At 33.4% G+C, this 15,802-nt stretch overlaps 1 protein-coding gene across 2 annotated transcripts in view; it reads left to right on the top strand.

Annotated features, from left to right (window-relative positions):
* LOC117329417 (ATP-dependent (S)-NAD(P)H-hydrate dehydratase-like) overlaps positions 1-15,802 on the top strand; it is a 160,125-nt gene that overhangs the window by 668 nt on the left and 143,655 nt on the right. The window contains exons 1-7 of one of the 2 annotated variants that reach the window (XM_033887363.1): positions 12-164; positions 1,442-1,583; positions 2,043-2,088; positions 2,545-2,633; positions 3,521-3,629; positions 4,560-4,610; positions 5,923-6,027. In XM_033887363.1, the coding sequence (XP_033743254.1) occupies positions 1,498-1,583; positions 2,043-2,088; positions 2,545-2,633; positions 3,521-3,629; positions 4,560-4,610; positions 5,923-6,027 (486 nt within the window). In that variant the 5' untranslated portion in view covers positions 12-164; positions 1,442-1,497. Of the gene's footprint in view, positions 1-11; positions 165-1,441; positions 1,584-2,042; positions 2,089-2,544; positions 2,634-3,520; positions 3,630-4,559; positions 4,611-5,922; positions 6,028-15,802 lie in introns of those variants that run through there. The other variant, XM_033887362.1, reaches the window with a different exon arrangement.

Below are 15,802 nucleotides of genomic sequence, written 5' to 3'. Positions count from 1 at the left end.
TATTGACAAGTAGTAATGACTCTCAGTGCATTCAAAGCCTAGTCACCTTAGCTACTGTTTTGGATATTTTGGGCATGGAAATGAACATTTTTTTCTTGCCAGTTTTATCCCCAAAAACTTGATAGGTTGACCTATTACATAAGTATAGGATAACACACGTGCAGGTAAGATAATAAGGAAACGAGAATACTGCACATCTATGTGATATTTTTTAATGAAAATGTAAATTTTCACTTTTGCCAATATTTTCCCATTTATTTATCCACTATTAACTTCAATGAATAACTAATTTTGTGTGAAAATGTTTCTTTGCATGTTTTCTGTTTTTCTCAAAAAACTCAATATGTTGACATATTACATAAGTACAGGATAACACACATGCAGGTAAAATAATAATTCATCTTGCATGAAATGACACTCCCGTGAACACCGACAAAGTGATAATTTTTAATGTAACGACAAATTTCACTTTTCTCAACATTTTCCTATTTATTTATCCACTGTTAACGTTGATGAATAACTAATTTTGTGTGAAAATGTTTCTATGCATGTTTTCTGAATAACCTTTTTTCATCTGATAGTGTCGGCCATTGCACCTGGCAATACCCCTTAAGTTGCACATGAACAGTGATATGGTACTTTTGTTATTTGAATATGCAGTTTTGATTAAAATTAGTTCATGGAAAGATTCAGAGAAATATCTTTGTTCTAGTATTTTATTTTACCCTCTATACTGCCTCCCTCCTTTGAAATTCCCAATCATGAGTAGGTGAAATTTTAGTACATTTAGTCAGGTACGTGTATCCTTGGAACTGGTAACAGCCCAATCCTGCTAACAATTGAATTCAAACCAATCTTTCTGTAAGTCTTTGCTTCTGAGGTGTATGGATAACCGTTTCTAATCACATTATTTGAAACAATATAACCACACAGGCACATATTTTATATATATATCTGTCAAATGCACCACCTAACACAGTCAGTACAGGGCGAGAAAAAAACCAGGTCCAATGGCACATGGCCAGTAGATTTAGTATGTGGACCAGTAAATATTAATGACTATCTGCTTGAAGTTCGAAATATCTCTCTATTTTTTCCTTAAAGTAATTTAAAATACTGCTAATTCAGTAGTGGGCCTGTTATATACTTGTATGTTTCTCTTTTGGGCAAGTACATCAGTACCCGGTACCTTTGAAACGAAACCTGCCCAAGAACCATCAGTCATGCGCTGATGCTGATGCTGCACCTGGAAAAGACTACTGAAATAGGATCAAGTTTTGTATTAAATTTAGTATGTTATAATGTATGGGAAGATCGAAATTTAAACTTCCCTTGTCCATGCAGGCCCAGTTACAGTTGTACACGTTTATATAACTCTCTACATGCATTGAAAGGTGTTTATCTAATTTTTCTGTATTAATATTTCTCATTTCTCCAATAGTTGTATTTGGATGTCCAAAACATGTGTCCTACCAGAATGCTGGTCAGCTCCTAGAAATGGCAAAGTCCATCATACCACCACTCACATATGACCTGCACAAGGGCATGATGGGAAAGATAGGGGTCGTTGGAGGGTGTAAAGAGTAAGTCATATTATTTAGTTGAATCAGAACAAAACATTTGTCCTCCAATGATAAACACATCATATCCAAAGACTTGTTTTACAGAATGGAAATGTGTCTTTATATAAAGTACATACATTGTATAGAAAAGTATGATTGTTTACCCCGGAAGTCTTCTGAAGTTTTTATCCGACAGATATATGTAGCTAGGCTTCAACAAGCTAACTGTAAAATATTAAATCAAAATTTCAGAAATTTTTACCTAAGTCTGTGTGACCTGTATTTGACGAAAGTTTTAAATGGTTGTTTTACAAGCAGGAATATCAAGTAAATCGCTATAGATACTTCAACCCATGTACAACTCGCATCACCATGACAAGTTTAACTGCCATTTTGATATATCCCTAACATCATGTACATATGCAATAGTATCATTAAAAGTTGATATTTGAAGTTAATTGATTTTATTTGTCATTGTAGATACACAGGTGCACCTTACTTTGCAGCTATTTCTTCTTTTAAAATTGTAAGTTACAAATATTGTAGTGAAAAACTGTGTTCTGCTAGAATTATTTTTAGAGATTTTTACCTCAAATATGTGATAAATTGAAAAAAATGGAAAATCAGAAAATCATTTGTTCATGTTCCCTAATTAAAGCCCTGCCTATATGTTTCAAAGTATAGACTTGTACTTCTTTGAGAGGAGGCATGAATAATGGTATATATATGTAAAGTATATTCCTGTATTTACAAAGCAAGCCTTAGAAACTAATGCATTTAGATTAGGAGGAAGTAAAGCAGGTCCTATTTTTAATCACTTAATTAAATATTTTCAAGTTGAATGTTGTAACTACAGTTTATATCTTGTATATAAACTATTATATTTTCCGTAATGATTCCAATATATTGTTAAAAAAGTGTGAAGATGTATAACACATTGCTTTCGAAACATGCTTAAATGTGGTTTTTGATGTTGTTGCAGGGAGGTGATCTATTGCATGTGTTCTGTACAGGAGATTCAGCGAGTGTAATCAAGTCCTATAGTCCAGAACTCATTGTACACCCAATACTGTAAGTAAATTTCTACCACAATACGCTGTGTTATTCCACTCTCAAGTTATTGTATAAATGTGCAGACTGTTGGATAAATATATGTTATATACCACTAGTGGTATATGACCTTCCGAACTTTTGATTGGTCAAGAATTTGAACTTTGACCCAAGCTGCAATTGTTATTGATGTCATTAATTACAACGCTGTGTTATTCCACTCTCAAGTTATTGTATAAATGTGCAGACTGTTGGATAAATATATGTTATATACCACTAGTGGTATATGACCTTCCGAACTTTTGATTGGTCAAGAATTTGAACTTTGACCCAAGCTGCAATTGTTATTGATGTCATCAATAATCGAATGACGTCGCATCACCGGGTCCCGGACGTCACCGATACACTTTATTTGCATATGTGAAATTATACTTGGCCACTTTTCCCTTTGATTCAAGCCGATATTATTGTGGTAGAAACAGGTCACGCGACTCGTGATTGTTGTGTGACTGGTACATGTCATGATACCCTCGAAAGTTATTTTTCAAAAGTTGCAAAAGACACTCGCTAAAGTTTGTGTCTTTTGTAACTTTTAAAAAATAACTTACTCGTGTGAAATAAATTCCATATCCAACAACCACTCATTGTGTAACTGTTATATACTGTTCTTCAGTGAAATCTTCTTGTTTATAATTGTTTATAAAGAAAATCTGGAACCGTGTTGCTTTACTATACAAGTTTTTCCTTGTGAACAATCTGAACATGATGTAGGCATTATATTCATTCAGAAATAAGAATATTGTGTTGATGGTTTCTGATGGTTATATTTGCATCTTGCAAGGACATGGTAATTTTCTTATAAATACTGATGAAGAAATTTCACCTGCAAAAGATAAATTGTTTTTCAGTGATTCCGATACTTTTATGACACAAGTGGATCAATGGTTACCAACTTTACATGCCATTGTCATTGGTCCAGGTTTGGGTGGATCCAATGTAAATTTGAAAAATGCAGAGGTAAGTGAAATCACCATATCAAATTAGTCGTTCAACTTTGATTTGATTTTACCGAAGGGTTAACCTTCACTGGGAGTAATGTCAAAGGTCAACACTGAAGGTCATGTAACTTTCAATGGGAAACATGCCAAAGGGTAACACTCTCTAGGTTTAGATGCACAGGTCAAGGATGAATCTTCACTGGGAATGACTAGGTATAGGTACACAGGTCATGGGTCAATCTTCACTGGGAATGACTAGGTATAGGTACACAGGTCATGGGTCAATCTTAACTGGGAATGATTTCAAAGGTCAGCACTCACTAAGTATAGATGCACAGGTTAACGGTCAATCTTCACTGGGAACCATGTCAAAGGTCATCACTCCCTAGGTATATATAGATATAAAGATCAAGTGGTCACTTTCACTGGGAACCATATCAAAGGTTAGCACTCACTAGGTATAAGCATACAGGTCAAGGGGTCATTTTCACTGGGAACCATGTCAAAGGTCAACACTCACTTGGTATACATTGGTCATATATCTCACATGGTACCTAGATATATAATTTAAAATCGCCCTTCATCCATGATCCACTGTTCCTTGGTTAACAGTTTGTTTTACCAATATCAATTTTTTTTTTCCGAAATACTAGAAAAATCCTTTTCAAATTTCATACTTAAGTTTTCCTTAATGCTTAGTAGAGCATGTTCAACTTTTGAGACAAATCATAGATACAAAATGACACACAAATACAGGGCTTTATCAGGGGGTTTGATAATCTGGCCCTTAATTTGGAATGATCATCAATGATTCAATGATAGTTTGGTTGTTTTTGTAAAAAAATGCAGAAATATTAGTGAATTTTGGAGCTTACTTATTAATGATAATGTACTGACAAAGTTATAATTGTGACATATAATTATGCATAATTCTTTTGTTTCATTTCAGTCTATCATTAAGATGGCTAGGAAAAGAGATATCCCACTGGTCATAGATGCTGTAAGTTCTTTCTATATATCTAAGAATGGACCTTGGGTCTTTTTGTACATTGTAATGTGATATTTCTTATTAAAATTAGTTGGTAAATAAGTCTTCAATGTAACGTTAATTTGAAAATGACTAAAAAAGTATATAATTTTTAGACCACCAGCACAGTGCAAACAATTCTTTTTATAGCTATTTCTTGAGATGTGCTGGAACAATATGTCTCAAACTTCACATGTAGGCTCCTTGCAATGGTTCCCTAGATACAGTGCCCATTCAAATTTGATTCTGATCCTAAAAACAAAATGGCAGACAGGCAGCCATCTTTGATTTTGACAGTTGAAGTTTGTTAATTGTATTTCTCGGGAAGTACAGGAAGGATATTTCACATGTCAGTTCTCCATGGTCCCTAGTTGTGCCATTATGGATTTTGAAAATTGGAGTTTGTTATTGCTATTTGTTGAATTAGGAGGTACATTAGGATAATTTTCAGACTTGATGAGTAGGTTCCCCTTGGTCCCTAGGTGTTCACATTCAGTTTTGAGTCTGATCCAGTAAACAATATCGCTATATTTCTGGAGAAGTACTGGAGAGATATTTCTCAAACATCACATAAGTTTTCCCTTAATTGATTTCTAGTTGTACACATTTGTCAAAAGACATTTTTGTACATTTTTGTACCTCATTTTCTTTCCCCCTTTATATATAACCCTACATGAACCTGTAAGAGGCTATCATCTATCACAGGTGATCTGTAACTATATGTATGTATATTTGTCTGTCAGTTTGTCCATCTGTATACATATTGGTATATAACGATATATGTCACTATGTATATTTGTCTGTCTGCCAGTTTGTCCATCTGTATACATCTATAACATGTGATCTGTAACTATGTATATTTGTCTGTCTGTCAGTTTGTCCATCTGTATACATCTATAACATGTGATCTATAACTATGTATATTTGTCTGTTTGTCAGTCAGTTTGTCCATCTGTATACATCTATAACATGTGATCTATAACTATGTATATTTGTCTGTCTGCCAGTTTGTCCATCTGTATACATCTATAACATGTGATCTGTAACTATGTATATTTGTCTGTCTGCCAGTTTGTCCATCTGTATACATCTATAACATGTGATCTATAACTATGTATATTTGTCTGTCTGTCAGTTTGTCCATCTGTATACATCTATTACAGGTGATATGTCACTATGTATATTTGTCTGTCTGTCAGTTTGTCCATCTGATTATCAGTCCTTCTGTTTTCCATTCTGCCCACTGTTTTTCACATAATGAAGTAGAAATGTTGATGCTTGACAGGACGGTGTGAACATAATAAAGGAAAACCCTGAGGTCATTTTTGAGTACACCAAGGCCATCATCACACCCAACATGGCGGAATTCAATAGACTCTTTGATAAAGTTGTGAGTATGCAAACATTTGTCATTTATTCAGACTTGCTTATAGTGTAGTAGGCTAATAGCAGTATTAGCCTCATCACTTATGTTGTCAATGTGTTATATGCAGTATTTTGATATCCATTTTTGTTTTCTTCAATATTTCAGCAGTGTTTTGAAATCATTGATTAGGTATGAGGTCAGTCCTTCAAAACAAAGGGCTATCCTTAAATGACCATAGCTGTTGATAGGACATTAAACAATATAAAACTAAATTTAAAACCAAGGTTTATGAGGAATATGATAATGCCTATAAGAACAGTTATGTTTCCATCAATCCTGGCATATGTTAAGTGTATTTTAGAATGGTGACACATTTCTGTTACCACGGTATGTAGAACATAGTACTCAGATAGATAAAATATAACTATTGTATGTAGAACATAGTACCCAGATAGATAAAATATTACTATTGTATGTAGAACATAGTACCCAGATAGATAAAATATTACCATTGTAGGACTAGAACATAGTACCCAGATAGATAAAATATTACTATTGTAGGACAAGAACATAGTACCCAGATAGATAAAATATTACCATTGTAGAACTAGAACATAGTACCCAGATAGATAAAATATTACCATTGTAGGACTAGAACATAGTACCCAGATAGATAAAATATTACCATTGTAGGACTAGAACATAGTACCCAGATAGATAAAATATTACCATTGTATGTAGAACATAGTACTCAGATAGATAAAATATTACTATTGTATGTAGAACATAGTACTCAGATAGATAAAATATTACTATTGTAGGACTAGAACATAGTACCCAGATAGATAAAATATTACTATTGTAGGACAAGAACATAGTACCCAGATAGATAAAATATTACTATTGTATGTAGAACATAGTACTCAGATAGATAAAATATTACTATTGTATGTAGAACATAGTACTCAGATAGATAAAATATTACTATTGTATGTAGAACATAGTACCCAGATAGATAAAATATTACTATTGTATGTAGAACATAGTACCCAGATAGATAAAATATTACTATTGTATGTAGAACATAGTACCCAGATAGATAAAATATTACCATTGTAGGACTAGAACATAGTACTCAGATAGATAAAATATTACTATTGTATGTAGAACATAGTACCCAGATAGATAAAATATTACTATTGTAGGACTAGAACATAGTACCCAGATAGATAAAATATTACCATTGTATGTAGAACATAGTACCCAGATAGATAAAATATTACTATTGTATGTAGAACATAGTACCCAGATAGATAAAATATTACCATTGTAGGACTAGAACATAGTACCCATGCAGATAGATAAAATATTACCATTGTAGGACTAGAACATAGTACCCAGATAGATAAAATATTACCATTGTAGGACTAGAACATAGTACCCAGATAGATAAAATATTACTATTGTATGTAGAACATAGTACCCAGATAGATAAAATATTACCATTGTAGGACTAGAACATAGTACCCAGATAGATAAAATATTACCATTGTAGGACTAGAACATAGTACCCAGATAGATAAAATATTACTATTGTATGTAGAACATAGTACCCAGATAGATAAAATATTACCATTGTAGGACTAGAACATAGTACTCAGATAGATAAAATATTACCATTGTAGGACTAGAACATAGTACCCAGATAGATAAATTATTACCATTGTAGGACTAGAACATAGTACTCAGATAGATAAAATATTACCATTGTATGTAGAACATAGTACTCAGATAGATAAACTATTACCATTGTAGGACTAGAACATAGTACCCAGATAGATAAAATATTACCATTGTATGTAGAACATAGTACCCAGATAGATAAAATATTACCATTGTATGTAGAACATAGTACCCAGATAGATAAAATATTACCATTGTAGGACTAGAACATAGTACCCAGATAGATAAAATATTACCATTGTAGGACTAGAACATAGTACCCAGATAGATAAAATATTACCATTGTATGTAGAACATAGTACCCAGATAGATAAAATATTACTATTGTAGGACTAGAACATAGTACCCAGATAGATAAAATATTACCACTGTAGGACTAGAACATAGTACTCAGATAGATAAAATATTACCATTGTAGGACTAGAACATAGTACTCAGATAGATAAAATATTACCATTGTAGGACTAGAACATAGTACCCAGATAGATAAAATATTACCATTGTATGTAGAACATAGTACCCAGATAGATAAAATATTACCATTGTATGTAGAACATAGTACCCAGATAGATAAAATATTACCATTGTAGGACTAGAACATAGTACCCAGATAGATAAAATATTACCATTGTAGGACTAGAACATAGTACCCAGATAGATAAAATATTACCATTGTATGTAGAACATAGTACCCAGATAGATAAAATATTACTATTGTAGGATTAGAACATAGTACCCAGATAGATAAAATATTACCACTGTAGGACTAGAACATAGTACTCAGATAGATAAAATATTACCATTGTAGGACTAGAACATAGTACCCAGATAGATAAAATATTACCATTGTAGGACTAGAACATAGTACTCAGATAGATAAAATATTACCATTGTAGGACTAGAACATAGTACCCAGATAGATAAAATATTACCATTGTAGGACTAGAACATAGTACTCAGATAATTAAAATATTACTATTGTATGTAGAACATAGTACCCAGATAGATAAAATATTACCATTGTAGGACTAGAACATAGTACTCAGATAGATAAAATATTACCATTGTAGGACTAGAACATAGTACCCAGATAGATAAAATATTACCATTGTAGGACTAGAACATAGTACCCAGATAGATAACATATTACCATTGTAGGACTAGAACATAGTACCCAGATAGATAAAATATTACCATTGTAGGACTTTTTCTGAGGGCTTTTTGGGGCCTTTATAGTAAGTGAAAGGGTTAGAGTTAATGAGAGGTTTACAAGTTAACAGTGAGTGAAAGGTTTATGGTTAGTGAAAGGTTAAAAGTTAGTGAAAGGTTTAGAGTTAGTGAAAGGTTTGGAGTTAATGAAAGGTTTACAGTTAATGAAAGGTTTACAGGGTTACAGTGAGTGAAAGGTTTATAGTTAGTGAAAGGTTTAGAGATAGTGAAAGGTTTAGAGATAGTGAAAGGTTTAGAGATAGTGAAAGATTTAGAGTAAGTGAAAGGTTTAGAGATAGTAAAAGGTTTAGAGTAAGTGAAAGGTTTAGAGATAGTAAAAGGTTTAGAGTAAGTGAAAGGTTTAGAGATAGTGAAAGGTTTAGACAGGTTTAGAGATAGTGAAAAGCTAAGAGATAGTGAAAGGTTTAGAGTAAGTGAAAGGTTTAGAGATAGTAAAAGGTTTAGAAAGGTTAAGAGATAGTGAAATGTTTAGAGATAGTGAAAGGTTTAGTGAAAGGTTTTGTGTGAGTGAAAGGTTTAGGTTTATAAGTATGTGAAATTCTTATATCAAGAATATGAACAATATAAAATATATGTAAATGCAGATAAAATAATAATCAAATACTAATTGAATGAGTCTATGTCTAGGGAATAACATGCAAATAAACATGGTTAATTTTGAGTTTGATCAAATTGCTTACTATCTTTAATGTATTTTTTAACGGCGTTCAGAATGTTGATATTAATATCACCAGACAACAAGTAATTTCCATGTGTTAATATTATAGTGGTTAGATGATGCTGGTTATTGATATTTTGTTTCAACTCTTGCCTTTGCTGTTCATATAAACAGCATACAAAAAAGTTATGGTATGAAGTTTCGTCCCCTTGATTACATCTGCACAATGGTGAATCTATAAGATGATCATTAAAACGGTCAAAATTTAAATTACTTGCATTATTTCTAAGTTGACATATATAATATAATATTTTCTTTTTTATTACTTTTATTTTTAAAGATGTCTGTTGCACGAATTAGACCCTGGTCTAAATTAATGGGAGAGATAAGTTTCTTAAAAACACCTAGGGATGGTGCATTAAGAATTTCAGTGTCTATGGAATTAAATTCACGTAGCATAGTTGGGAAAAAGCTGTTATAATAATTTTCTGATCTACATATAGTGGCAGAATAAACGTTGCCTAGAGAGATAATGTACTGTGTCTTCATTGTCATTTAAGTATTGAGTGACTATATGAATTAGGTATTGGGTGCATTATTATGTAAGATTTGGTACATTAAGATAAGTTAATGTTTTTTTCGGCGACTTTCTAAAGTTTCCAATCCAAGTTCTCTGTATGATATATTATGTGGAGTTCCTTTCCTGAGTCCAGTGATAATACTTGTAGCTTCTCCCTGTATTGATTCAATCAATTGTTTACATGTATTATTGCAATTATCCCAAACTACAGCTGAATATTCTAGTATTGGTCTTATAAATGCTATGACATAGTTATTACTGTTTTTCATTTAAATCTATATTTCAAACTTTTTAGAATGTTCAATCATTTGTAGGATTTTTCAAAGATATTTTGTTATGTTCAGACCAAAAACCATCTGAATTAAAAGTTAGACCTTATTGTTTATGAGTGTATGAGTTATCTATTGGAGTGTCTTGGAAATATAACTGGGGAATAATTTGTGTATTTTTTTCTGGATTAAAGAACAGATTTTTTTTTATTAGGGTTGAATTTAACATCCCATTTATTAGCCCAAAAACTTATATTTTCTATATCTGTGTTCAAGGTACTAGCTACCACAGCTTGGTTATGATCAATCACTGTATATAGAGATGTATCATCAGCGAATTGTTTTACTTTATTTGTTAGGGCATCTGGTAAGTCATTAATGAATCTGCCTTATTTATGTAAGTTGGAATACATGTTTTAATGAAATCTTAAATGTAATTCTACACACTGGAATACAGTAAGAAAGATCTACATTCCAGACTTGGTTTGTTTGGTTTGGTTTGTTTAACATCTTATTGAAAGCCAGTACCCGGAGAAAAACCACCGGGCCTACGGTCAGTACCTGGCAACTGCCCCAAGTAGGTTACGAACTCGCAACCCAGAGGTGGAGGGCTAGTTCCAGACACATTAGCAACTGTTGGCAATCTTTTATCAATAAGACATTGTTGTGTTGTGGATCTGTTTATACTACTGTATATAGTATATAACAACTCTTTTGCCAACATTGTACAGAGATAAGAAATCAGGACCTGGCTATCTAATAATAATATTGTCTGACAATCAGGAGCTTTGTTAACTACACCTGTTCCATATAAAACCAAACACCAGACAGGCAGAGATTGCAGGTTACCTCCCTTAGAACACTGTCGGCAAATGTACACAGTAGCAATTCACAGAGAAAACATACTTTTAATTTTAGATTCAGTTATCAAAAGTCAAAAGTAAAAAAAAAATATTTTGAAGTAGTACATAGTTACATATTTAAGAGATAGATCTTGGTTATGAGAAAATTTCATGCTTTAGAAGAAAGTATACAAGATTAACATTTATACTATATTGTAAAAGTAAAATTATTGTATAAATCTCAAAGTGTTGCCCCAAGATAGTTTCTGATTTATATTATACAATGTTTTAATGGGGTATCGATCATTGCAGGCATTTGATAAACATGTATGTTTACAATATTGTTACAAAAGGCCCGTGGGATAATCTTTGGCATTCAATCTTACAGAAAATTTTGTGTCAGGAAACTTTCTACAAAATTTATTCAAAATAAAACATGGAATTTTGAATTTATTCCAAGAGATTTTCCACATATTCTTGACGATTAAGATTTCAGTTTTTCTTTTTTAAATGATTCATTCTTAGAATCACTTAAAGTTTTGATAGTTTTAGCTCAAGGTCCAGGTTGTCTAAAAAATTGATTTGAAATTAAACTAAAATTTAAAATCATTTCAACAGCCCTTTTTTCATACATCTGCTGAAGAGAATATGATTTTTTTTCCCACTTTGAAATTATTTATTTTCCAAATCCTGAAAATATACAATGGGGGTAAGTAGAATGTATTGATGGGTAATGAACACTTTAAAGGTGGTTGTTCCTTCACTACATATCATACATGTATGAATATGTTTTTTGTGTCTTACACAATCAAGTCTGATTGACTCCCAGCAACTTAGCAGCAATACTGTGCATATTGGCAACACAATAACTGCCTGAACAGCCAGCCAAGCTTGGGTCATAATTTCCAATTAAATGATGTCAAAGGAGTTTATAGTGATATCACATGACAGAGGGGTTGATTTAAAGCCAGTGTATGTGGATCATTACATTATTTATATACAGGTTGTAAAAAGACCCAGGACAGTGATACTAAACCCTTTTATAGGATCTGTAGGCCTGAAGGATTACAATGGAAGCTCCGCAGGCTGTATCAGCAGAGTTGATGTGGTTACATAGCTGAGTCATTTTGTGACGGGTTTTGTTCGTTTGATTTCAGATATTTGATAGCTTCATTGGTAGTGTGTGTAATTTATTGAATTTTGTTGATGCAAATATCACTTTTTTTCAGTTGCAATGTTCATGTATATTACACAATTGTACAAATAAAAATGTGCCCCTGGACATTAATGGCAAGTTAACAGCCCCACTGAGGACTTTTATGAGGTCATTCAGTTACTACCCTTCTCTAGGACTCAATTGAGCAATACTAGGTGAGGGGGAGGGGAAATTGAATTGGGAATGATTATTGAAAAAACTAGTTCCTTTTGAGAATTTAATCATGCTGTAGCCAGGCCACTTAAGTTACTATCAAATATTCATATAATTGTCTTTGGGATGAAGGAATGCAGATGCAGTTTGGATAATTCTTTGAGCCCAATTTTGTAATAAGGTTATATAAGCTGTAGAAATGTTAATGCATTTGTAGGTTTGGGATAAAGTTGATATCCTCTTTGTCTGTGTGGTTTGTATGGTATGTTTGGATAGTGAAGGAAATATAGACTGATACTAACTTTATTGTAAGTTTTTGGCCAGACTTTAAAATATATCTTTTCATTGAATACCATTCAGAAAGATGCAACACATATTAAAACATTTACAGTGTGATTTGGTATTTTTATTAAAACAAATCTGAGGATTTATTGATATTTTATGGAGCAACATTCTAATGATAAATAGCCTTATAATTGAGATCAATAGAATCTGATATGAGTCTGTTAATTCTGTGGACATGTAGGGATATCTTGACCCAGGTGTAAGAGTTAGCACAAGGCTTGTACTTAAAAAAGTAGCAAGTTGTAAGGTGTTGTGAAATCTTTTTATCATGAAATGTGCATCACAACCTGTGTGAGATCGATTGATCTCATCCCTAGCAACCCTAGTGGCACGATTGATCTCATCCCTAGCAACCCTAGTGGCACGATTGATCTCATCCCTAGCAACCCTAGTGGCACGATTGATCTCATCCCTAGCAACCCTAGTGGCACGATTGATCTCATCCCTAGCAACCCTAGTGGCACGATTTATCTCATCCCTAGCAACCCTAGTGACACGATTGATCTCATCCCTAGCAACCCTAGTGGCACAATTTATCTCATCCCTAGCAACCCTAGTGGCACGATTTATCTCATCCCTAGCAACCCTAGTGGCACGATTTATCTCATCCCTAGCAACCCTAGTGGCACGATTTATCTCATCCCTAGCAACCCTAGTGGCACAATTTATCTCATCCCTAGCAACCCTAGTGGCACAATATTTTATTAATTACTACATTGGCACGACACTTTATCCATTACTACCCATGGATTTTGGTCTTAGGGTGTTTTAGGTATCCTCAGGATGACAGGTTCCTAGTCCTAGTTCCTAGTAGCTGTTTTCAGTTATATTAGTCTTAAGTTATTTAATTCGGATAATTTAAAATATGGGAAAAACTAATTTAATAGTTAATAGACAAGATTTTTGCCAGAAATCAATACTTTATTATGGTTTGATTTCCCTGTGTTCAGGCAGATCATGCCTGTTGTTAGGGGCTTAGACATGTTTGTCTAGTCTAAAGCTGGAATTAGACTTGGACATGTTTTCCGAGAGCTGGGACTGATTTTACTCCTCTATTGGAATTATATAGCAGTCTGGTCAATTAGTACAAAATCCTCTGAATGTGAAACAGGCTGCATAAATCACAAGATTTATCTCCCCTGGAACACCATATACTCTCCGACTAATTAAGCCTTACATTCCCTTGCCGAAGTAATGGTCATTATTGGTCTGAGATGACCAGTGTCCATGACTGACCACAGTGCTGACCCATGATTTGGCCTGTTATGTATGGCCATGGAGTTTGACCCTGGTGTGATGCATGTGTTTTGGCGGGATAAATGGAGCGTGTCATGAGAGGCCATGATTGAGACAAATGAGATCATCATTATGGTTGTCTGATGGTTGGCTGTCTGTCAGATTGATGATCAGGTCCCTGTAATACATGCGTTTGTTATACATCTGCTGTACTGCAGTATACAGTATAGTTTACCTGCATCACCTCTGCACACAGTAAGGACAGACTGTCCACACAATATCACTATTCTGCCTACCCATCATCACTATACTCATGATCAGTATCAAAGTCAGACCATCTCCCATCAGTGTGTAAACGTCAGTGAAAGAATATATTACTAAAACATCAATAACTGTTTCTTTTATGATTTATGAAAATCAATTGCTTAACCATATTGTATAAATTTCATTATAGAAATATTATTTCAAATAAAATGACATTTGATCAAACTTGTAAAGATGGAATTATGTGTGACCCTGATGGCGTAAATCAGGTGTTTCCATAGTTACTGAGAGCAGGCCGCTGCATCAGATAGTTTGCTGTCAGTTTACTAATAAATCATCCATTTACAAACATTCCTCCGACTTTGATCTTTATGTTTATTACTTCCCTTTGATGTCATATACATCCCATAATGCTACAAACATTGACACCAATTAGCAGGAGGAGACGTCAATATTGTCCATGTTAACTGACTAGATGGACTGGTCAGTTTGGATATCTGAAGACTTTTTCACGAATGTAATGCAGGTTTAATGTAATCATGCAGGAAATAAAATATCACCTCCCCCTCCCCTGCTTGTATCGACAATATTCAATTAGTCCAGCAGAAAGAACAGTTTAAAAAAGGTAGTGTTAAAGTAATATTTGTCAAAAGGGGCTTTTCAAATATTCTATTATAGATCTATCAACGCTTTAACTTTGAACACATGTAACCTCCCATGGAAACTCCAAGAAAGTTACTTTGAATTGATTAAGAATTTGTGTAACTGGGAGTCCTTTGAAGCTATGATAATATGGGAGTACCTGCATGAGGACATCAGTGATGGTCTATTGAAGGAAACATGTTCTGTTAAAACTAAGCTCTATCGAAGGAATTGTTGCTAGCTGTATTGAAGAAACACATTCCTTTAAATCTAGGCTTAATTGAAGGATTCATGTTCTATTGAAGCGAAGCTTAATTGAAGGCATCATGTTCCATTGAATCTACATGAAGCTATAGGCTGTATTGAAGGAATCGTCTTCTGTTGAAGGTTGAAGTTAGGGCTCAGTTGCAGGAATTAATCTATGATGTTCCATTGAATCTAGCCAGGCTATATTAAAGGAATCGTCCTCTGTTGAAGGTTGAACTTAAGGCTCTAATATTGAAAGATTCATGTTCCATTGAAGCTTACACTCTATTGAAAGAATCATGTTCCATTGAAGGTTGAAGTTAGGGCTCTATTGGAAGATTCATGTTCCATTGAAAGTTAGGGCTCAGTTGCAGG

Source organism: Pecten maximus, chromosome 6, assembly GCF_902652985.1.
Source record: "Pecten maximus chromosome 6, xPecMax1.1, whole genome shotgun sequence".
NCBI classification, from domain to species: Eukaryota; Metazoa; Mollusca; class Bivalvia; order Pectinida; family Pectinidae; genus Pecten; species Pecten maximus.
This window is presented reverse-complemented; position numbering and strand designations above follow the sequence as displayed.